We start from the raw sequence: 25991 nt of genomic DNA, 5'->3' as shown, positions 1-25991 counted from the left end.
AGTAGCAACATCTGTTACTGTCTCTTCTTGCATTGCTTTCTGTCCTCTGCCAGGTCTAACTTCTAGTGATCCAATTTCTTCAAACTTCTTAATCATAGCTTTCAGTGCCACAGCTGACATAGGACCTGTACGCAGGTTATGAAGCCTTCTAAATTTCCGAAGGGCCGCTACGGCATTGCACTGTTTAAGGTAAAACAACCTAACAAGTAAAGCACACTGAGGCAAGGTAGGATGCATATTGAGCACAATTCGTCAGTCATTCGAATAACTGCCTGAACGTTCCCAATCCCTTTTTAAGTGCAATTGGCGGCGCTGCTGCTGTCACGTACGCACAGTAAAATTTGCATAATCCTTTTTACCCGCGTTTACTGCAAATATTTGACTGTTTGCGCTCCGCCAGCACCAAAATTTCCCCTATCGCGACTTTTGGTACTAAATGTTTTATTCGCGGAATTCATCTCCCCATGCCTTCGAAAGTCTCAATATAAAATGGGATCTCATTCCATGTAATAGTTTTGGTTACAGATAACTCCAAAGAGGGAAAGTTAATTTATGGCCATCCTGTACAATGGTTGATTAGATCTGATTTGTATAAGTTCAATGGTAACATAATGTCTTGAGCGAAAGAGATTTTTTTTTAATGCCAAAAAGGAGATGTATTTTTTCTGCTATTGTTTTGGTGATTTGTCTACACTCACCAGCAAAACATGTTTCATGTGTGTAGCTCTTGAAGACGATCGTTTGCATACATGAGGAAGTAGAAGAAAGAATAGAGGATTGTGGTACACAAGCATTAGATGCATAGTTTAAGGATAATGATCAATCTACTACACACTCAATGTGCATCTAGAGAAGAGCTGTCAACCTAGTTGCAGAACTGGGAAGATAGACCATATGAGGGGAGCTTACTTAACAGCTCTTTGTGCCAGATTCCATCAAATGTATTAGCAGCGATATTAATAGTAACCACTATAGATTCCCGAAACTTACGTTACTTTTGTAAAAATGCTGCAATAGAAAGGTGTATTAGTTGAGTCTTATTTTATTAGTATTGTTGTTATTGTCGTTTTTATTATCATCGTTATAAGATAAACAGTAGGTTCGAAAGATGTGAAAGAAATTAATGCTAACTATATTGCTAATATTATTGGAGATTATTATTATGAATATTTATTAAAAAAAAAGAATAAATATACTCAGTATGTTGTAGTAAATCTCACTAGTGAAAGAAAATATAATAATATCTTGGACATGAAACAATATATATATACATACATTGAAACACTCTATATAAAACACAAAACAATATATATATATATATACATATTGTTATATATGTCCTATATAACAATATATAGAACATCAAAGGGTTGTTGGAAGAGGCGAGAGTGAAGAGTGAGAAAGTGGAAATCATTAGTATTTTACTCGCTATGATAAAAATGAATTAAGAAAGGCAATGATGGCAAACGATTCGATACGTAGGCTATGTAGAATGAATGGATGTGAGTTTTTGGATGTGTGGATTAATTTTTGAGGGAAGATTGGATTTGTATAAGAGGGATGGCCTACACGTGAATGCGTTTGGTATCAGGAGTCTAGAAAAACTAATAACTGGTATGAGATCTAACACAGAGAGTCACCGAACTAAATTATAAATGGAGGAATGGTGTGAATGTGACTCTAAGAGCGACAATATTATATAACTGTGTTAATGACGGGAATGGGCTTTGTCATGTAAATATTGATGAGGCGAGATCGATTTCAAGTTTGTGTTCGTCCGGTTCGGACCCATCATATGTGTTCAAAGATATCTATGTAAGACATTAGAGAAAAATAGAGATCTGCAAGTTGTCCAACTGTGTCAGGCTCTCTGCAAACAAGACTATACAAAAGAACATTCAGTTAGATTATTATGCATGTACACGAAGACTAGGAGTATCAGAAACAATGGGGTAGATTTTATTGCCTTAGTCAACATGTTGTAGGTATTAGTCAGACCTGGCTATCAGAATTACTAACTGGTATCGAGTGTCATGGATACGAGATTTTTAAGAAGGATGGAGAGGAGGAGGCGTGCTGCTAATGATATCGGATGAATTAAATCCAGTTAATGTTGAGATCTATGATTGTAGTAATACTACTAACAATATTTCACGTGGCAGTGAGTTTGAAGTCATCTGGTGTGAGGTGGAATCTAACAAGACAAATTACATAGTGGGGTGTTGTTAATAACTGACCCGGTGGATCGGTTGCTAGTGATGAAGAAATGCATCACCAAATAGAGAGATGTACGCGGAAAGAATAATCATAATGGGATACTTTAATTATCAAAATATTGATTGGGTAGCAGTAAAATCTCATGTTAAGAATGAATAAGCATTTATTATGCTGTTGCGGGACAACTGTCTCAAGCAGCATGTGACAGAAGGAACTCGATGTCAAAGAGTGTTACATTTGATTACAGTGCCAGAGGGCGTTTCAGTTAAAGACGAAACTATTCTGCCTTCAGTTGGTGACAGTGATCATGTGGTACTCACTTGGGAAGTGACTAAGTTTACGAATGTTCCATTCAGGAAAGGTTACATGTTGAACTACAAAGCAGGAAATTATGACCAACTGAGGAGTATACTGAGTTCAGGGAAATGGGATCGGTTGCTGGATAGAAAGAATATCGACAGTGCATGGGAAGCCTTTAAAAAATACATTAATTATGCGATAACATAATGTGGCCCGACAGTTCGAAGAATAGAGCAGGTGTCAAATTGATTTGTAATATTATTAAGCAAGAGATTTGTAAGAAAAGGACGATGTGGAAGGAATACCGTTTGCATAAGGATGACGTCCGTTATAAACGTTATAAGTAGCAGGCTAGAATAGTCACAACAGTTGTACGGAAAGCAATCTCTGAGTATGAAAAGAAACTGCCTCTTCGTGCTAAAGACAACCTACAATAATTCTAATCGATATCTTGCAAGTAAAAGAAAGAATGAATATGAAAGAATAACTCTTCTAAATCCAGATGGCGTGAGCGTTACAGATGCAGAAGTGGTTGATCAGTTAATGAGTGCTCATTACGTTAAAACTGTCAACTTGGTGAATGCAACATTGAGCTCACTGTTACCTCTTCACTAGATGAAGAAACGCAGGAGTGTGAGGCCAAGGTATTAGAGCTGTTACACAAATTGAATAAGAATTCAGCATTCGGGACTGATTGAATATCAGCACGTGTTCTAAAAGAGTGTTCAGCTGAATTGGCCATTCTTTTGACCGGGATGTTTAATATGAATCTCAGAACAGGGAAGATTCCGCAGGAATAGAAGGAATGTATGGTAATTCCATTGCATAAGGACGGTGCAGGGGCCGATGTATCCAACTATCGACCAATTGGTATCTCAGGAGTGGTGGTGAAGGTTTTGGAAAAATTGGTTAGGGACCGCATTCAGAAATGGTTTGACAGCGAATCTCTACTTTGCAATAAACAACATGAGTTTACTAAGGAAGGTCATGTTTTAGCAACTTTTTCACATTCTATAACAATGTTACCATTGAACTAGAAAAGGGGAATGGATATACTACGATACTTTTGGATTTTGCTAAGCCTTTTGACAGAATACAGCATGGAAGACTGTTGCATAAATTGGAAGAAATGGGTTTGGGTTATACAATATTAGCATCGATAAGATGATGGATGACTGACAGATATCAGAAAGTGGTATACGGGGGATCTGAGTCTGCAAGGTTTAAGGTAAGTTGTCTACCACCAGGATCAGTACTTGGTCCACTGTTATTCAATCTCTAGATTAAGGATATTGGGAAGGATTTCACAAGTGACATACAGTTATTTGCTGATGATGCAAAGATAGATAGGGTAATCAGGATTGCTGCAGATATGCAGTCTTTGCAGAATGATTTGAATAGGCTGGAATTGTGGGCATGGGAAAACGGGAGGTCAGTTCAATGTCAGTAAATGTAAAGTCATTCACTTCGGCATGATTAGGTATCCAATATCGTATTATATTGGTGGGATTAGGGTAGAAGAAACTGATGAGGCTAGTGATCTTGGAATGTTAATAGATAGGAAGTTGAAGTTCAGGAGCCATATGGCAAAGATTACAAATACAACTCAAAAGATAATTGCAATGCTGAAACGAATGTTCACATGTAAAGATAAGAATGTTATTTTGCCTCTTTACAAGGCCTTGATAAGATTTCACTTGGACTATTGTGCGCAGGTCTTGTATCCTTGTTTCCTTTGTGATTTTGATAGATTAGAGGGAGTACAAAGGAAAGTGTTAAAAATGATATCAGGATTGTGGAATACTGATTATGAAAACAGATTGAGAATTTGTAGACTGCAGACACTAGTAAACAGGAGAAAGAGGGGTGGTATGATAGACTTACAAATTTCTGAAAGGGTCATACAGGATTTCAATTGATGAAATTTTTTAGTTTATGGAGGGTGGGAAAAGGACGAGAGGACATCCCTTGAAGCTGAGAAAGAATGCCGCCAAGAATGGTGTGAGCGCTAAATTTTTCTCTCAATGGGTGGTGCGTGATTGGAATGCATTGCCTTTGGATGTTGTGAGTGAAAGCATTGTGAATAAATTCAAGAATAAGAATGATAGCTGGTGTGTGTATTGTGTGGTCTCCCTCGATGGAGGGCTCTTATTTTAGATTGAAAAATATTATTACTAATAGTAGTAGTAGTAGCAGCAGTATTAACATTCTTAAGAAAGCACAAAATCGTTATTTTGATCTATTTGAAAAATATTTTTGTGTGATATTTAGGATCTCAAACTTGGGCAATGGCCGATGGAAAACCTGATATTCTTCTGCTTTTGTTAAAAAAGCTACTGGAAGATGGGACAGCACTATGCAATGTAAGTGTAATGAACTAATGAAATGTTCTGTATATCATTTTATTCTTAATGTTTCATGTATTATTAAATAGTGTTCGCTCGAATTTCATTAGCGTAAATATTATAACCGACGATTTTTTACTAAGTCCTTGGTGATATTAGATAAATTTCGAACATTACAATGGAACGACGCATATATAAGTTTCATTTGAAGTCTGCAAATATTCATCCTTGAAATCCCAGTTTGTAAATGTTGTATTATGCTGTAAATGAAATGTGTTCACAGGTTAGTTTGTAGTCCGTGGTCTTTTGGTAGGGAAAAAAGTTCCAGATTCTGAAATAATAGTAGTAGTAGAATAAAAATCTAATTCGTCTATTTATTTGTAAATCGCTTTATCCGCCCTCAGTTAAAAGATTCTGTATAGTAATTCTCGTTAAGGAATTAGGACGTCTTTTCAATTCGTTCTTTCGTTCTAACAGTTCTTGCATAGTATCGTCCAGATATCGATTTGTAAAATTGTAGAATTGTGGAGTCCACTTCATATCATGTTTCTCTCGTTTTTCTGATCTAATATCAGACGTTACCCAAAAGTTTCTCGATTTGTAAAACTCTAGAACTTTTGGATAGAGCAGTGTACCTTAACTTACATATTGTCTTGTTCCCTGCAGAGTTTAGTTTATAACTCGAGTCTGATATTTCCTGTTCGAAGGCTTCCTTTGTCGTCGCGATCCGAGTTGCATGCAATTTTATATTTGTAGAAAAAAACAAGAGAGAGAGTCGCTTGAAGTCTGGGGAGGACTGAGGGTGAGAAATCACAAGCCATGTTGCTTGCAGCTCAAAATTGTCTCAGAGACAATGCAGTGTGCATTCTATCCTGTCCATGGTGAAGCAACAACCACCAAAAACTTTCGGTGAAGGTTTCCTGCCAAAACGCTTAACAATGTTTTGGATTGTTATTGTTTGTCTAGTTCTAGTTCCGCATTTTCAAAAAAAAAAAAAAAAACCAAGCATGTAAAATACGTTCGTAATATGATCAAAAACAATGAATTTACTACTTTCCAGAAGAGACAGGAACTTCATATTTTCAGTGTCCCGACCTCCATTCTGCAAATTCATTTAATTATTATTATTATTATTATTATTAAAATATAACCTTTCTCTGTGCGTGTGTCTATCTACTGACACACAAATAGCAGTTATGTTTATATATATATATATATGTTTATATATATATATATATATATATATATATATATATATATATATATATATATTTTTTTTTTTTTTTTTTAATTTAAAGTTAATTTAAATATTCCTTTCCAAGTAACATGGAAGGGCATATATAAATAAGGGACACAAATGGAAAAGAAACATTTCTTGAATATCAGATACATTGAGTAATATCGCAATAGAGAATTGTTATTTCTCTGCACCATAGCATGAAGTTTAAAAAACTGAAATGTCTCATTACGGTTTTATTATTATTATTATTATTATTTCTAGATCACAGTAATTTTAGATGTAGAATATTTCTACACCTATAATTACTTCAACATCACCTATCGAAACAACAGAGACACATATCGTATACACGACTCACAACAACCCTCTACATCCCTACGCCTTTCAACAACTCATACGGTTCATTTGTGAGATCACATCAGATGCCCACGCCACTCAACAACCTACCAAGAAATTTAAAACACATACACAACTACTACAGAACATTAAAACAAGAACTCTGGAAAATATACCATCAAAGTTAATATACCATTAACACTAATATACACATCACAATTCACCAGCATCCAATGACTACATCCCATCCGTAAACAGTAACAACAACATAAATAGTGAAATCTAATCCCACTCTCTTCATAAAAGCTAATCCAAGCTTCGAAGTAGGTGGGATTAATCCGCCTTATTCATCTAAACGTAATTCTCAAAATCAAAGACTGCAAATTATGTAACAAAACAGTCAGCACGGTGTATAATAATAATGAAGTTACCGATATATATATGAAAAAAGTATATGAATTTGTATCCAAAAAAAATAAAAAATTGAAAAGAAATAATGTACCTTAAACTGCTTACAGTACATTGTACAGAGCATGAAGTGTAATATGCATTAATTGTAAATATGTAAATACTCTGTGCGATGAAAATAGAAAAATTGTTATTTTATACATAATGTGTAAACATGCAAAAAATATCTGTAATAATCATATTATGTAATTTATCTGAAACATTATCATATATTATTATTATTATCCATTATTCAAAAATTCCGTGTAATCTTCATTGTTAATATTAGAACACGTGTTGTAAATATAGATGCAAAAAAGTATTATTATCAAAATTTTAATTGAAATGCAATGTAGAAAATGAATCACATATACGGCACTTAGTACTGTATACTAAGTGCCGTATATGTGATTATACTATACGGCACTTAGTATACAGTACTAAGTGCCGTATAGTATAGATTAACTCTATACTATTTAACAATTAAATGACTATACAGCAATATGAGTAAAAGGCTAAAAAATCCCAATAAATAAGGAACCAACAAACAAATCAATTATATAATGCGAAAAGAGGACTCTGTGTGTGTGGTTTTGGTTCATATTTCAATGTTATACAGTAATATAGAATTGAAATTGTAGTTTAGTCAGAAATTTATGATATTTATTCTTGAATGCTTTTCAGTTTGCTTAGGCATGAAAAGATTATTGATAAGACTTTTTAAAAAATAAATTTTTTTTATCAATGTAAACTACTCAGTTGGCTTTGATTTGCAGCGGTTTTTATGTGCAATCTAGATCATCTAGATGCACTTAGAAGAGTTGATTCGGTGAATTTGTTCGAAAATTTTCGGACTGAAAATAGTCTATTAAAAACCACGATTTTAGTTTTATCCGTTAATATATTTCCATTTTCAGATATTTTTCGTATTATATTTAAGGAAAATATTGATATTTGGAGTTTATTTCCTCTCATAATTGTCATTTACAAACAGTATGGTATTGGTATAGTTTCTAAGTTCTAGCGAAATAAATCATAATTTCGCTCACCTTTTGCAGTATATGAGAGAGAGAGAGAGAGAGAGAATTTCAATGTTACAAGTTTGAAAAGCAGAGCTTGCATTTTTCTTTAAGGATAAAATCAATAATATTCCTCAAGTACACAAGCTAGCATTGCCCAACAGAAATTTCGAAATTATTCAATATTAGTTGACGCCATATTTAATAGGACGACATCAATAGCATTGCAATACCTAAAATACACCATCCTTGAATATTGTCTCTGATTAGTGCTTTCTTAAGAGTTTATTGACCTGATAGTATTGTTTCGAACTTGTGGGTTTTCTTCAGATAGTCTGAATTTCCATTTATCATCTGCAAAACTCCATTTGGATGTTATGCAGATCAAAATTGTTATTTTGTAAAAAGAATCGCGGAGAATCTCGGAGCTATTTACAGAAGACATGGAATGCTTATATTTTTTACTACGAAGTTAGACTAAAATCTACATTAATAACCGAATATTGTACTTATAGTATGAAGAGAATTCAAAGGGACTGTCAGTTTTTGCAGTAAGAGAATTAAGTAATTAAACTGTGTTGACACCAGACTATATTTTCCCCCACTTACTTCACTGTACATTTTATAATTATTTCTGTGTATTCAAATAACATCAAGTTTTTATAATTCAAGTCCTTTAATATTGCCTTTTTAAAATAAAATAAAATTGTGCTTAGTTTGACTAGTTAATGTTTAGCTTCTTTCATCGCTACATAAGAGAACGAAACAGCAGTTTAGAAATATCTCATACAGCCTATCCATAAATTATAAACTGTTTCCTGTGCAATTATTAAAGATCATTGTCATTCTTTGCATTATTTTCAAAATGATAAATTGTAACATTTCGTCTTTTGTTATCAATGAACCAGTTGTGCCAACACCTTATGAGGCCATTGAACAGCAGACGTAATGTTCATTTTAAAGTATTTTTGCTATTTTCTTTTCACAGGCTTTCCTTTCCGTTCATTGAGTGTTGAAATTTTCAGATTTATATCAATATTATATCCGTATTATTAATATTAATTAATAATATTAATATTAATAATTATAATATTTAATGTTTAATAATTATAATATTTAATGTTTAATAATTATAATAATTAATTATAATTATTAATATTATTATTAATAATATTAATATTTTTAATTTATAATTAACAGAAAGGAAGGCTAAAAGAAGCTGTTCACAGGTATCAGTACGCCCTGAAGAAATTTCCGTCTGACGAAACTCTGGGTAACGACGTCATTCACTTTCATCAACTAAAACATCAACTGTACACCGGACTATCTCGATGTAAACGGAAACTTAAGGTACCAAACAACTTCCGATTTATGTTTTGTTTGTTTCTGACCAATGCAGATTATGATTGCTATTCTCTAATGGTATAATATTTAACAGGAAATCGTGTTTAGTGTTTTATATGCTCTAGGGCCGTCGGATTTTTTCTCAACTCACTCAAAAATCTAGCGAATAGCACGCCGTATTTTTGTATTTATAACAGTTACAATTGTTGATGTAAATAAATCATTCTGTGAATGCTAATGCTTGCGACGTATTTTGATGCCATGCTGCAATGGCAAAGTATAAGGCGATTTCATGTTTCAGCGATATAAATCTCGATGGAAAATGAAAACAAAGAAAGAAAAGAAAGAAAAAAAAACATTTGTTATTACCATATTCCTGGTTTTTTATTTATTTATTTTTGCTGTATTTTTTAATGTAATTTCTATTAAAGGTTATAAATATATAGTACATTAGAACTGTTATTACATAACATGCAATAAATACACATGCAAAATATATATACACATTAAATCCAGTTATAGTTAACTGTTTAGATGTCATTGTCATATGGTATTATTATTATTAATGTTGATATATTCCCAAGCCTAAGTACATACTTTGCTAGTAGTTTCGTCAGTTACCATAAGTATGCCCTGAAAAATGACAATAGATGGCGCCACGATACCTAAGGCTGATTTTTCGTGCGTTTTTGTTTAAATTAAATTCTCTCTATTATATTATATCTCTATTATAGTTACCATAAGTATGCCCTGAAAAATGACAATAGATGGCGCCACGATACCTAAGGCTGATTTTTCGTGCGTTTTTGTTTAAATTAAATTCTCTCTATTATATACGCAAGAAATTATCTTGGGTGAGGCCTTTGTGATATATGTTCTTCAAATGTTAAGAATTTCTTAATAAACACTTAAAATAATCTTCCAGATGAAGAATGCAAGACAATTTAGAAATATTGATAAATGCTGTGCATGCCGTTGATGTTTAAAGTTGGGTAAAAATCGATCTGTTGTAGTTTTTGTTACATCGTTTTCCAAGACTGCTCCATTTAAAATATGAATGCGAGTTCAAGAAAAACGTGATCATTTGTACAGTAATTTGCATCTCTTTCATCGTCTGAACTGAAGAACGAGATTACCAAACATCATCATCAATCATTGCTGTTGCTGGAAATACCCATATGCATTCCTTGTATTCAGCAGCTATCATCTAGTACAAGCGCTACATAAAATCTGAGTTTTCTAAAAAAAAAAAAAAAAAAAAATGCAAATATCTTGAAATTCTTAACTGACCTTGATAAACCATAGTTAGTGTGTTGCTATCGCAATAGAAAAGCAAAATGAAAAAAAAAAAAAAAAAACTTATTTACTGGTTAGCCGAGTGGATAGTGACATCGCTCCTCACTCTACTGTCCCCAAATTCGAATCTCACTATATGGATGGCTTATGAAAGCCTTTAATAATTATCAGAACGCGTGGTCCTTAAATCCCATAACATATTCAAGACTGACTTTCCTAACCGTAATTTTTGGATAACGTACCTAGTCATACCAATATATATATATATATAAATTATTATATATATATAAAATATTAAGGGGAAAATTCTAAGGAAAGTGATCGTAGCTTACTCCACCTTTACTACGAGTTGCTTCAGACTGGCACTACGTTACCGCGAGTTGCCTCAGACGTGCACTACGTGCAGGTGCAAACTTGAAGTAAGCAAACTTATCTGTTTGCTTACTTGGGAAATAGGATTAAAACCAAGTTTATATAAAATTACTTGGTATCTTTATTACATAATATATCCAAGTTAATAAACTTTCTCTCTCTCTCTATATATATATATATGTTTATATATATATATATATACATATGTTTATAAATATATTTTATTTTTTTATTTATTATGTATATATATTTTTACAATGTGTTTTAAAACGGATTTTTCTGACCATGATAAAAAAAATCTTAAAAACATAAGACTGGCTAATTCATTGTGAAAGAATTGAAGAATATTCTGCTATTTGTTTGTCACTTTAAATGGACGTATAAAATAATTACTATTACTATTTTATTTATTATTTTTATTTGTTTATCTATTTATTTACTTTATTTATTAATCCAATCTTGCCTCTGCAACCTCACGTTACTGTAAGTTTTCTCATATGTATTTACATAGCTTGCCTTAATAAATAAAGAAATAAATATCTAGGAGGTATTCTGGATCTAAAATTCAAAATAATTATTTTGTTAAATGATAATTAAAAACATCTGAAAGTCTCTCGCACGCACACACACACACACACACACACTAGAAACCATAATAGAATGCATTGTTAGATAATTAGCACAATTACAGACTTCAATTAATAATAATTATAAGAAGAAGAATTAATATTAATAACATAATTATTATTGTAATCTGATACTAAATACGAGATTTTTCAACCTACAATATATCAGTTCCCTGGATAAGTGCAAACCTGAGAGAAACTTCATTACATTGGATTTGAAGATCTGTTGAACAGTACACTCTTTAGGAAATACGTAAGAGGAAACTGTTACAAGCAATGCTGTTCAAGAAATGAATGTACTTAAAGAAAAACTTATTCTATGCGTTTGGAATTGAATTGTAGTGTGTTGCTGCCTGTTGTTTGAACAGATTTAAATGGGAGCATGAAAATTACTGATGCCAGTTCTATTGAACTGTGCCTCAGAAACTGAACGTTTTTATGAAAGAGAGTGGAGTGAATTAATAAGCAGATTATTTATCTACGTAGTTGCTTTCTTTTATGTAGTAAAGTGTTTTTTTTTTTTAGCTCTTATAGGCATCACCGCACATGCAAGTGAAACGTTTTGCTTTTCTTTACGATTATTTTATTGGTTTTAACCCTCTTTGCTTAGAGAAAAAAAATCAAGAATCAAGAATAAATCTTCTAAACATTCACATATTCAAACGGCCATAGTATCACGAAATCTGTGAACGTTATTTATGCTAGTTCATGTACCCGTAGTTTCACAACAGTCTTAGAATGGACTGACGATTTTACCTGACTAGACGAAGTCACTTGCTTCTTTTTTTCAATACACTTTCGTTGCAAAAGCATTGTTATATGCAGATAATCAGCTAATTCGCATATGTTATTCACGTTATGGGTATTTAAACTACCGTTTTATTTTCATCAGTCTGTGCTCTGAACTTGTTAATATAGTAGTGCAAATAATGCTTGAGCTATAACAAATTATTACTCTTGATGAGGTACACAATTTTCACATTTAAAATATGAAACTGCAACACTCCAAACAACTTTTCTTGGACGCTGTTAATGATAATGGTTTTATTCATGATGAACAAATATACTTGTCGTCATGGTTTCACTTTCATAACATAATTAGAATACATTTACAACATTTGAGTCAGCAATCGAGAAACAATTAGTGTAATAGGGCTACTGTATAGTGAATCTGGTTGACCATGGCAACTGTTGCCAAGTGATGAGATTATTGTTGTCCATCAGAAAGATAATTACTATTATGTCCAAGGAAAATATTATTAAACACTCCTAAACGAGATGAGGTATAAGCAATAAGGAAGAGGAAGGCAGTTCTAATATTTACGTATGCAAATTGCATCTAAAAGCATGAACTCCATGACAGTCACCAGTGTAACAATCTTATAAGCTTTTATTTCAGTAACAGGAAGTACTATACCTCGATTAATTTAAGTGTCAGTACTTTTTTCATTACCAATTTTCAAAGGAAAAAAAATAGAAGTGAAGGGACTTCCTTCCCACGCTTATATTTTAGTTACTTGATCCATTATTGCTGGTTTAATTTACAGTTTTATTAGTTTCAGAGCTGCTTAAAAATTTGATTTTCTACCACAGTATATTCAACCCTTTAGTCAAGAAATTCTTATGGCTAATAATAAAGAGAGGATCAAAATGAAAAATTGTCTTTATTCGTTACTGAAATATGTTATGTAACGAATATTTAAAATTCTAAAAATATAACGCTTAAAAAACGTAATGAATTTTATTAATTCATTACTATTTATAATATGTAGAAAAACTTAATAAAAGCTTAATATTTTGTGATGTGCAGACTGCTTCATGCGGCTCATACTAGAAACCATTATTTAAGATCGGGTTATAAGTGATCTAAACTTCCCAAATCTTTGGCTCTCTTCAACTTTTCTTCCCCTGTTTCCAAAGGAATCTCAACCTTGGTTTCTCCCGCTGAGTGTCATTTCGGTAGCTGAACGAGAAAACCGACATATTACTTGTTTGAAGAAAAAGAAAAAAAAAAGGAGGTGGAATGGATTTTAATCAGATTTGACAGTCATTTTGCAAAAAGTTCAGGTTCTTTTGGCTTTCATCAAATAGACAGACTATCCCGATAACACATGCAGTTGATACTGATAATATATTGTGGCCTGATAGAGTTGACTGCGGTATTCTAAGCAACCTTCTATCTGGCAGACATGCATCTTACTAACTACGGTCTAAAATTATAAATATCTCTGCATCATAAATGATAAATAGAACGAGTTCCATTCAGTAATCATTAAAAAAAAAAGCTCATTTGTATCAAACCTTTCACAATAACTGCAAATATTTTATTTTAAAATATTTAAATAAAAACATATTAATAATAAGTAAATTATTAACTAAAATCAATTAATTAAATAAAAATATGTATTTTTAATCAGGATTGATTATCTAGTTTCAGATCATTTTTTACTTAAACTGTCTTTAAAATAAATGAAACTAATTAAATATATATATTTTTCCTTTTCAGTCTTAATGAATATTTCCAAATATTAAACAGTATCATTTGGTAAAAATAAAGAAGCTGCCTCAATTGATTGTAATTGATTGTACGAAGTATGCAGCATAAGTTGTACAATATACAACTTATGCTGCATACTTCCGAATTAATTAATTAAATAATAAACTACTTAATTAAACTATACAAATGATATAATGTTTTTTTTTTTTTTTTTTTGAAATAACTAATTTCTAAAATTTTATTTAATAGTTAGTAGGAAAATGATTGCTTTCTATCAGTATTATAATAACAGCAATCATAATTATATATTGATTGTAGATTTTCATGCATCACTGTAATGACATTCTTTTGTCTTTATGTAGTTTATAAGCTTAACTTTTGGAGACAACTGACAAGCGATTTCCTTTTTAATTTGTCAGACCATTTATTTTTAATTTAAAAAAAAATTTTTTTTAATTTGCACTTGTTTTAGAAATGTTCTTGACCTAAGTTTAATATTCTGCATATTTAATATTCCTCGGAGAATGTTCCTTGCATTGTAATAAAGAAGTTGGGGCTTCCGTGATGTCTATATGTGTGCTCGAAATTATGAATTATCACTGTTCTTAAGAAGATCTTCTTAGAATATAATGCAATGGTGACAGCTTTTGACACTTTAGTTAAACAGCAGGTCCGCTGGGAAGAATTAACCCTCTTCATGTTATTGTTTTCCGATAATTACTTGTGTTTATGGTGCCATTTCGTTCCTCTTTTCTTCATTTTAAATGATTTCAAGAGTTCAGAGTAACAAACGCACTTTCATTATCTTCCGGTGAACCGAGAATTCTGCTTTTAAGAAATGGGTCATGCGTGGACCTGAATAAATGATTCCATGTTAATGGAGAAAATTTAATTATTATCTCTCAGGAGAATCCATTTCCATTCTCGCCAGCTTTTTTTATTTTTTATTTTTTTTTTAATTGTTGCTCTGATATAAGAAAAAGTAGGTAAACCGTATCGACATAAGTATAAAAACTTAGAACTGCGATTTATCAGGATATTGGCAGAAATATTCTTTGAACACGTCACTATTAATACATGTGATTTACAGAGAATGACTTGAAGGAGAAAAGGTATTTCATAAATGGACAAAGATGAAACTGAATCAAATTTGAGATAAGAAGTCAGTTCTAACATAATTTAACTCTCTTTATTACGGTGTATGTTGTGCTCATAATCTTTGTTTAGAGGAAATTCGCAAACTAAATAATCATAATATCAAGAACCAACGCCGATATTAGTTGGTTTATGCATCTCGAATTAATGCTGTGAGCATCATTGCTAATTCAACCCCCAAACAGAGTTATAACCTTCGCGTGATGTATTCATTATACTTGTAATATGTTTGCCTTCTCTAAGAACGTTTTAAACTATTCGATACCAGATGTTTTGTTTTTCTATTACTGTATTATATATAATAGAAAAAGTTCCCTATACTCGAGAAACCAGTTCTACTAAAACCAGAGTTATCGCACAAGGTAAAACAACACGATACTTTGGACACGATAACTTGGATAGTTGGTACATACATACATACACTGCTTGATATAGAATGAATAGAAGTCAAAGGACAGTCCAAGGGTAAGGTACATCGTGCAATTTAGAGAGTTATGTGTTTATAGATGGTATACGACTCGTAAATGAGATGAATATGATTCTCTCAAGTCAGTGCAACTGCGTCTGAGTGAAACGGCTGCGAGAAAGAAACTGACGCAGTTCGAAATAAACAGATCTACCTGTTTAGCAATTTGTAGACAAATTGGGCCATACTAGTCAACAATCAGTGATACCATGGTGAGATGGAAGAGCAGGGAGTCAACTGTAAGTGCTACCTGCAGTGGACCCACCACACTCACCGAACGTGATCGTAGGGTTATGTGAATGATAGTTAGTAGGAAGTAGGAAAATAAATTGCTTTCTATCAGTATTATAATAACAGCAATCATAATTATATAGTGATCATAGTTTTCATGCATCACTATAATGACATTCTTTTGTCTTTATGTAGTTTATAAGCTTAACTTTCGGACAACGGACAAGCGATTTCCTTTTTAATTTTTCAGACCTTTTATTATTATTTTTTTTTTATATGTAGATATGTAATATGTAAAACTGCCATTCGTTGGCCGACACGTTGAATGTGACGCCCCGAACATCAACAGGAACACGAATCTACACAAAAACATTCAGAGGCAAGGTCCGTAACATTAGTTTCCATGGTAGGACCGCAATTTACCCGAACGATTATTTCTGGTAAATATACACCACTAAAGACGATGCTGCATTACCCGAACGAACATGCAGCGTCGTCTTTAGTGGTGTACTTGGAATCTTGGAAAGCTGTGTTATGGAGCGACGAATCACGCCATACTCTTTTTACCGTAGATGAGCGGTTTGGATGTTGCGTCTCTTACCAGGATTGTGTAACTCCAACGCAATTCGGAGATGGCGGTGTGATGGTATGGTCCTGGTTTGGCTTCGGACCTCTGCTTGTGGTGCCACGAATATTGAACCACTAGAAGCATCTGAACATTCTGGACAAATGAAATGCTTCATACTTTGTGACATTTCTACGGAAATGATCATTGTCTCATTCAGAAAGACAATGCATCCTGTCATATGGCTGCTACTGCTGTAACTGCGTGGTTGGTTTGTGGACATGAACGTTACCACACTTCACTGGCCTCCACAGAGCCCTGATCTCAACCCTAATGAACATCTATGGGATGAAATGGAGCATCGGGAGAGGTCAAATGAAATCCGCCTTCCAACAGTTCAGGACCTCATTACATGCTTACAGGAAGAATTGTCCAAAATTCTCATTGATCGCTATCGTACGCTTGTGGAAAGTATGATCCGTACGATTGATTCAATCATCGCAGCGAAAGGAGCTCCTACATCTTATTCAGGTGGGCGCCATGATTGTTTGTTCCTCACACTAAGTGTCCGTTGACTTCTTACCGAGTAGCGTATATTTATTTTAAAAATGTAGTATGGACTTATTATTATTAGAAGTAGTAGTATTAGTATTGACTAACCATGTTCAACCTTTATAGTTTAATTATCTTCAACCTTCTCTGTGCAATTATCCTAACCCACCTTGATTAAGTTTCCTCAATCAGTAATTTAGCTAAAAAAAAAAATAATAAATACGAAACTAATTATTAGATGAAAAATTACTATAAATATACAAAATAGAAAACGCATGCAGCACTGCGTTTCAGATTTTGTAAAAGAATATGCTGAAATGCAGCTCAAGGTGTTTAGTGTACATATGTAAATCGCTGTGAAATAAATAAAATTATTATTAATATTCATTTATTGTCCGCGCGGTTAGCCTAGTGGCTTTGGGCTTCGCTACCATATGATTGGCGAAGGAGTGTCCCAGGTTCGATTCCCGTTGTAGACGTGAGGAATTTGAGGATCTTCCTCAGGCATAGCCAAGTTAACCGGTCTTGGGCACGGTCAGTAGGGTTTTTTCCGCCAATTAATCTGGCGTGTTTTATCCCGCAAGCAGGCAAACCGGCCCGTGAACATACGCTGCTGCAGTCAAAAATATATCCCTCCCCCAGCCCAGGCGACAGTCGGTTGGAGTGGTACTAACAAGAAGTATCTAAGTAACACGCGGACCCTGCATAGGAAGCGGGAATAACGAATAGTGTTTAATTAATATTAAATAATTAATATATTAATATTAATTAATATGCTATGTTCATATAGAATATATCAATAAAATACTATATTAATATTTATTTATTAATCTTATATGAATTAAAAAGATCTCCTGGAGGGATGCAGTCATCATTCTGTCTGTACTTTAGCAGTAATGTTTGTAACGCTAAAGAACCGACGAACTTTGTTGCTCATCATGTCTTGTAATGTGCCTTACTTTGGGATGATATCGAAATGCTGCCTTTCAGTTATAGCTAGTATGTTGGTGCACTGTAACAACGCTACACTTGAAGGTTGCTCCCCAGCAATGGAAAGATACATGAGCGTGGACTGAGCGAGCTTACTTTAACACTTTCATTGCCAAGCTGAAAATTGGAATTTCATGTGGTGGCCAATTTTTTTAATTTCTTCGCATTTAGTTAGCGACGTTCACGCGATAACGTGTGATCGGATGTTTGGGGTGAGCTCGCATCGCGTGATCGCGCGATATCGTTCATTGCCAAGCTGAAAATTGGAATTTCGTGTGGTGGCCAAATTTTTTTATTTTTTTATTTAGTTAACGACGTCAACGCGATAACGCGTGATCGGCCGTTTGGTGAGAACTCGCATCGCGCGATATCACGTGATTGGCAGTGAACGTGTTAAAAGCAGTTGACCTAATTCAATTACGAATTACAAAACCCTAGTTTTTATTTCATCGCTCAGTTCTCCAGTGCAGAGGAAAACCCAAAAGGAAGGCAGTTCTAGGAGAGAGTCGAACACAATATCTAAAAGTACATTCTGAAATAAATGATTGTATTCACAGTAATGAATTTGTTTATTATTATTATTTGACACTGCTCTACAACTCTGTCTCCACCAACCGACCGCAACTACACCAACGCTATCTACTGCCGATCACCACCACTAGTATTTTCACAGACAATCACAAACATCCATGCCCCAGGCGGGATTCGAACCCACAGCCTTTTGGCAGGAGAGCGGATATGCTAACCACTCAGCCAGCCATGCTGAGTCAGTGGCTAGCGTATATTACTTGTATGTTTATTATTACAATTAATATTAGCTTATATTACTTGTATGTTTCAGACCTTCGCATTGCTAAAAAGAACACAAATCTATTTTACAAATAAAAGGAAGTTCATATGCATCTTATTCTGTGTGGCAAAGATTTTTATTTAAGTTTACTTTAATTTCTCTTAAATTAAAAATTTTTCAGAGTTAGTCAAGAACAGTGCATTTTCTTAAATTCAAAAGTTATGAATACCAGCAAGAAAACCCATTTTGAGATAAGTCTGATTTAGGATTTTTTCATCTCATACAAGTCAAATATAAATATTTTCATCATCTTACAAATTATTTTAATTGTCTTACATTTTCTTATCATACAAAACAGATATAATTATTTAGTAAACCGATTTTAACCAAAATATTAAGCAATTAATTATTAATTAATATTAATACAAAGTATAAATTACGACGATAATTCTAAACCACAACTAGCATACGCTATCCTGACCGGCTACTTGGAAAAAAAATGATTTTTTTTCCCTTTTGAATAATTAATTAATTTCCATGTGATGATACAACGTAAGTTCCCTTTGACGGGAATGTACAGCACCATCTAAGTCCCCCAAATTTTATCTGGGCTCCAGAACCGGCATAGCTGACGAATCAGGCCTATGGCTGGGTCAGTATTCCTGACTGTGTGTGTCCACGACCGGTTCGCCTGCTTGTGGGATGAAAAACCCCAGATTAACTGCGGGAAAAAACCCTGCTAAGGAAGATCCTTAAGCTCCTCGCGTCGTGGACGGAAATCGAACCTAGGACACTCCTTCCCCAGGCATATGGTTGCGAAGTGCAAAGCCACTCGGACTCCTTTTGAATAAAAATGACTAAAAAAAGATGAAAGCGCCTAAAAGGCATTTATCTTATATTGTAATAGCTAATTATTTTAATCTTCCAGAAGAGAAAAAAAAATGATATATTGGTTGATTTTATTTATTTAGTTTTTTCTTTTTGTCGAGTTTTTCGCATTACTCCATTTTTATTATTATTATTATTATTATTTTATTTATTTATTTATTTATTTATTTTGCGATTACGTCAACGGCATACTATAAAATTAACAAAATTGAATTTTTCTAAATGAAAGAAAAGAGTATAAATTTCGCGATTTAAAGTATATTGATATTTATTTTAAATTCATAATGAAATAATTTTCCCTAGGACATTAATTACTGCACATTACAAGTTTAAATTTATAACTTAAATAAGCTCCATCAATTACTTAGAAACAAATGGCATATTTAATAACTATTTAAATGCCTTAATTTATTTAATCTCAGGGGTTTCATTAAAAAAAATAGAGATGAATAATATATAAAACACCCGATCACTATTTTATTCACTGACTTCACAATCTGTGGTCTTTCCACCCATAACATTTGAATATAACCAAATGAATCCCAAATCCAATGAACACTTGACGTGTTGCGCTTATGTAATTTTAAACAGAGAGAAAATTTTACGTCATCTGCAGAGGTTCTGCAAGCTTCATAAGAAAAACACATTTTCGTTGAAGGCAGGCATTATCAGAACTTTCGTCTCTGTTTCTGGGCAACAATGTGTATTATCCAAGAGTTTCATATATGTGCAAAATGAAAAATAATTTCAAAAGTAGATTCGGTCATATTAAATACATCAAAGCAATAATAAATGAAGAAACGAGCTAAAAATCTTCAACCTGTTATTAATAGAAATATCAATAAAGCTAATTCGAATTCCCTTAGGCTGTTTTGTTCATTAAGATTTCCCCATGAATTAAAAGTTCTTTTACGAATTTTACATAATATTCAAACATGAGCTACTAATTCCCAAAGTTTCTACCTGCACTGTGGTGAAAACCAACAATTCGGGGGAAAAAAAGCTGTCGGATAAGAGAGGTGTTTAATCAAAAGCAAGTATAAAAACACTTAAACACACGAGAAAGCAAAAGAGTTTGCTTGTTTTACGTGATTCAATACGAAATCGACGCTTGCGGAATACTAATTTTTGGTAATTTCTGAAACTCTTTTGAAACTTTGGAAGTTTCAGCGTGGAAACATAGTTAGCCTACTTGGTATAAATCGAATAAGAGCAGATATTTGTTATTTTGTTTTTAATAAAATAGCTATAACTTTGCACTTTTAACGAAGATTAATTTGTATTTGCAGGATCTGGAAGCAGCTATTGACGCAGCAGACCAGGCAATTAAAATCAAACCGAAATCCTTTGAGGGTTATTATGCCCGTTCACGTGCCAAACGAGAACTAGGGTAAGTAGTTCGCAATGATTTGAATGCCTGTAGTATTTATTATTTCAGCGTCAAATTCCTTGTAAGTACCCTCAAGGGGTATCGGAAAACAGGATACTATTACATGATAAGTTTATGCTATTACTAAACTTTTTATCGACAGTTTCTTCCAAATTAGTCTGTTATCTGTCAGAAAATGCCACTTTATTTCACAATGTGATACACTGTGTATGTTATTCACACACATACCAAAAGTTGTTCTCTGTAATTCTTTAGAAAATCGAGCATATTTCACTAAAAAAAAGCGAATAAAACTTTTCTAAACAAAGCGTTCAATGATATGCCGCTTTTTTGCCCATTTTTCCTTTGTAGTTACGTTTACCTTGCGGACTTAGTCTGAAATTTACAGGAAGCATTACTTCTGTCCCTCTCCCGAAGGCGTTTCAGTTTGTCAGTTTATCCAAGAAGGCTGTTACTGTGTATTCATCCAATGGAATTTCTTCCTAGATTTGCTCTTTCTATTTGAAGTTCTTTCAGAAGCGTTTATCGTTTTTATCGGGTTTTCTGAGTATATTACAGTATTTCTGATATTTCCAAAGAAATGGAAGATTTCGAGCACTCAAGAATATTAATATTTTTCGCAGCCAATGCTCTAAATCACATTTAGAATTATTAGCTGTCCATAGACTTTTCATAGTCTCAATAATACGACATAAACATGTCGTATTGAGGCTAAGGCTTATCTTTTCACTCCTTAGCTTATATTTAGATGTAGATAACCACAGTTAGCTTCCATAATCTCGTGTTTCATTATTATTATTATTATTTCAATTAACACAATTAACAAAGACTATAAGAAACGTGTACCGACATAATCAAATCTTTGGCAGATATTCTCCAATTTGGGCCTTATTAAAGGCCTAAGAATTTATTAGAATCGTCATATAATGTGAGACGTTCTGAATAGTTGTTTGCCGGATATATAATGGTGTTATATTTCGAACGCTCAGCTTTTCCCAAGTATATTATTTCTGAACAAATCTTGGTATTTGTTCTCGGAGCTCCTATGACAATTGGAGCTGTTGTTGCTCTTTCGTTTCATATTCGATGAATTTCGATCTTCAGATCTCTATACTTGGTCAATTTTTCATGCACTTTTTTTATTGTATTGTTCTCCTCGTGTTTCTATATCAATACACAACATATACTAGTATTCAACTAAAGGGATGTATCGCATATTATATTCCAGATAACTATCTGTCTGAATTTTAGTCCTGTAATATCATCGCATTTTCGATTACTTTTTCAACTGTGTGTTCCTAAGAGTTTTGCAAGGTGGGAAACCATAATTCCAACACGTTCCATTGTAAAGCGTTTGTTACTCGACTTGTAGTCTGTCTGTATAATATTGCTGCAAGAACTAATCAAACGGCCTACTGGTTCTTCTTTTTCTCTAAGCAAAAAGACATTTGTTATCATTACTGATGTTTTGATCTTGAGCAGCAAGTATCAGATCTCTCTCTCTCTTTCTTGATGGTTCCCTGCTGATGCATTGTTATTAGTGAATGTCAACTTTCCCTCCAATGTCTTTCAAATAGTGACCATGGAGCTGTTTATTTTTTCAACCCTCTTATCTTTTTTGCAAATTCGTTCAACTTATATTGATTTTTCTAATCTACCAAATTCACTACTTTTTTCTGTGAACTTCAATTAATGTTATTTTAAATTAACTCTGCTCATCTTGAAGTAATTATTAAATACTCGCTTTTCTTCTTCTATTGTTTGCTTGACTTGTAAAAGTCCACATCCTTCACTTTTCGTGGGAAGGTATAATCTGTCAACATTACTGCTTGGATGCAATCCATGATTCATTGTCATTAATTTTCGTGTTTTACGATCAAGTGCGTCCAAATCGATTTGTGTTCAGACATTTATCCCTGCTATGTATCTGATTACAAGGCTGTCCCATGTATTGATTGATGTTATTAAAATTAGCCAATATTGTCATCAGATAAGTTTATCTCAAGCTTCCGGGATGAAGCTGGTACAGTATACCACAACATGGACAAATATAACAGGAAAATAATCGATTATTATTATTCTGCAGCATATAAGATGTTGTTCAGCCGTTCAACCTTATTCAGGCAAAGAACTTCAAAGAAAACTTCAAAGTCTATTTAAACTTCTTATTCAGATAATTTTGTTCTTCCACTTTCAATAACAATAAATAAAAACATGCCATTTCTTTTCACCTACAGAGAACTCTTGAATCGACTCGGAATTTATTCATAATCGTAAACACTGTAATATTTTTCATAGATTTTTTTTGGAGAGTGGAAAGTATAATTCATCTTCAGGATGATAACATCTATTTTTCTCATCAATTCAATACTTTATATTCGAATATAATTGAACAATTATATTCGAATATGGCCCTGAATGAGTGAAAGAAGACTGGCTTAAATTGAACGTTTTGCATATAAATATCTAAATGAAGAAAGATTCAGTGTTTTGTAACTCGCTCAAACAATTATGTAATATACATTCCTACTAGATTAGCGAACAGTAATGATGGTTAAGTTTTATGAAGCGCAACATAAAGGGGTAGAAAAGGAAATAACGAACTCTGTTTATAAGATACATATGGTACAGTGCTAATTGTAAAATTCGTCTAACCAGAACTGGACATTTGAATTTTCTTAGGATGGTTAACGAAGTGAAAATATGATATACGAAAATGATAATTCAGTAAAGTGTTAAAATAATGTAATGAATAGAAAGATGCAATAGTAGAGAACATTTGAATAATACTCGACAGTAAAGAGTTTAAATATATTGATTGAAATAGATTTAAAACTACCGTGTTTTCAATCTCTAGAGCGAGTTCTCAGATAATCCTCAATACACTAAAATTCTAATATAATATTGGTTTGTAGCCATGGTGTGAATGGGATGATTAAAAACAATTATTGTTCTCTATAAAAGACAAAATGCAAATTGCCTTTAGGAAGTACCTTTTCGAATGGTTCATTTCATTTCAACAAATGAATCGCATTTTTGATTAGTGATACGTTACAGTCATGTCATGTGGAATATAACAGTGTTTATCGAAGTGCCAGAAATAAAAAAGGTAATTATTTGTGGTTAGTTTATATTTCACGAAAGCAAGATATAGTTTCTGCTTTAAAACTATAGTACGCATCTCATTAAATCCCATCTTCCCTTTCGTGTTAGGTTCAATGGCCTATGGCGGTCAAGTGACTCGGCTTCTTTAAAACCTGACACTACTTAGGAGAAGGCAGTTAATCTTATCTGCATTGCCCGGAAAATTGCATATATCGCTGGTTTGCAGGATTAAATTCCGATATTTCGGAAGGAAAAGAAAAGGTTCTTCATGTCCGATACGGAAATTCGAACCTAAATCTTTCAAACCACAGAGCGTTTTCTATATGGATATTCAGTGTCATACCCATAATTTCAGTATAAGGTGATTTATGCCTAAATATATATTTCTATGTTTAAGTTTTGTGTATTCTATTGTCGAGTTTGTCTCGTTACAGATGAAAAATCCGAGTTTCGGATTAGAAGTCTCTGATAAACAAAGGGTAGAGTTTATAGTTTATAACATAAATTGAAAGCCAAACGGCTATTTTTCTGGCATCCTTAATAATAATTAAGGGGATACAAATCCCTTGTTGTTCGACTGCCAGTAAGTTTCCTTGGTGTTGTACTACCAAGTGGTCATTTACACTTGGATTCGCCGATAGTTTTTCGGTATATATGAAATTCATAGATTCGTAGTTCTTAATCTTAGAGTTTTGCTTACTGGCAGTTGAACAACAAGGGATTTGTATCCCCTTAATTATTAAAGGGTAGAGTTTGTTGCCTTAGTCAATATGTTGCGGCCTCAGATTGTAGGAATTAGTATGACCTGGCTATCAGAATCAGACCTACTAACTAGTATCGACTGTGATGGGACTGGTGTGAGGTGGAATCTAAAAACACAAATTACTAGTGGATCGGTTGCTGGTGATGAAGAAATCCATGCAAATAGAAAAGGCAAGCGCAAAAAGAGTAATCATAATGGGATACTTTAATTATCAAAATATTGATTGGGTAGCAGTAAAATCTCATGAGAAGAATGAATAAGCATTTATTATGCTGTTGCAGGACAACTTCCTCAAGCAGCAAGTGACAGAAAGAACTCGAGGTCAAAGAGTGTTACGTTTGATTATAGTGTCAGTTAAAGACGTAACTATTCTGCCTCCAGTTGGTGACAGTGATCATGTGGTATTCACTTGGGAAGTAACTAAGTTTATGAATGTTGCATTCAGAAAAGGTTACATGTTAAACTACAAAGCGGGAAATTATGAAAAACTGAGGAGTATATAGAGTTCAGGGGAAGGGTCGGTTGCTGGATGGAAAGAATATCGACAGTGCATGGGAAGCCTTTAAAAAATACATTAATTATGCGATATCAAAATGTATCCCGAGAGTTCGAAGAATAGAGCAGGTGTCAAATTGATGTGTAATATTATTAAGCAAGAGATTTGTAAGAAAAGGACGATGTGGAAGGAATACCGTTTGAATAAGGATGACGGCCGTTATAAACGTTATAAGTAGCAGGCTAGAATAGTCACAACAGTTGTACGGAAAGCAACGTTTGAGTGTGAAAAGAAACTGGCTCTTCGTGCTAAAAACAATCCACAATAATTCTATCGATATCTTGCAAGTAAAAGAAAGAATGAATATGAAAGAATAACTCTTCTAAATCCAGATGGCGTCAGCGTTACAGATGCAGAAGAGGTTGATCAGTTAATGAGTGCTTATTTCGTTAAAATTATCAACTTGGTGAACGCAACATTGAGCTCACTGTTATCTCTTCACTAGATGAAGAAACGCAGGTGTGTGAGGCCGAGATATTAGAGCTGTTGCACAAATTGAAT

The 25991-nt window shown here is 33.3% G+C and overlaps 1 protein-coding gene across 4 annotated transcripts in view; it reads left to right on the top strand.

Moving 5' to 3' along the window:
• The window catches only part of LOC150104326 (protein TANC2-like), a 360557-nt gene that overhangs the window by 298386 nt on the left and 36180 nt on the right, over nucleotides 1–25991 (top strand). For all 4 annotated transcript variants that reach the window (XM_090396298.1, XM_090396296.1, XM_090396297.1 and 1 more), the window contains 3 exons: nucleotides 4789–4880; nucleotides 9105–9254; nucleotides 20966–21066. In XM_090396298.1, coding sequence (XP_090252424.1) covers nucleotides 4789–4880; nucleotides 9105–9254; nucleotides 20966–21066 — 343 coding nt within the window. The remainder of the gene's footprint in view (nucleotides 1–4788; nucleotides 4881–9104; nucleotides 9255–20965; nucleotides 21067–25991) is intronic.

The sequence above is a fragment of the Typopeltis vanoorti genome, chromosome 8 (assembly GCF_054136105.1).
Source record: "Typopeltis vanoorti isolate ZY-2024b chromosome 8, IOZ_Tvanoo_1.0, whole genome shotgun sequence".
In the NCBI taxonomy this organism is placed as follows: domain Eukaryota; kingdom Metazoa; phylum Arthropoda; class Arachnida; order Uropygi; family Thelyphonidae; genus Typopeltis; species Typopeltis vanoorti.
This window is presented reverse-complemented; position numbering and strand designations above follow the sequence as displayed.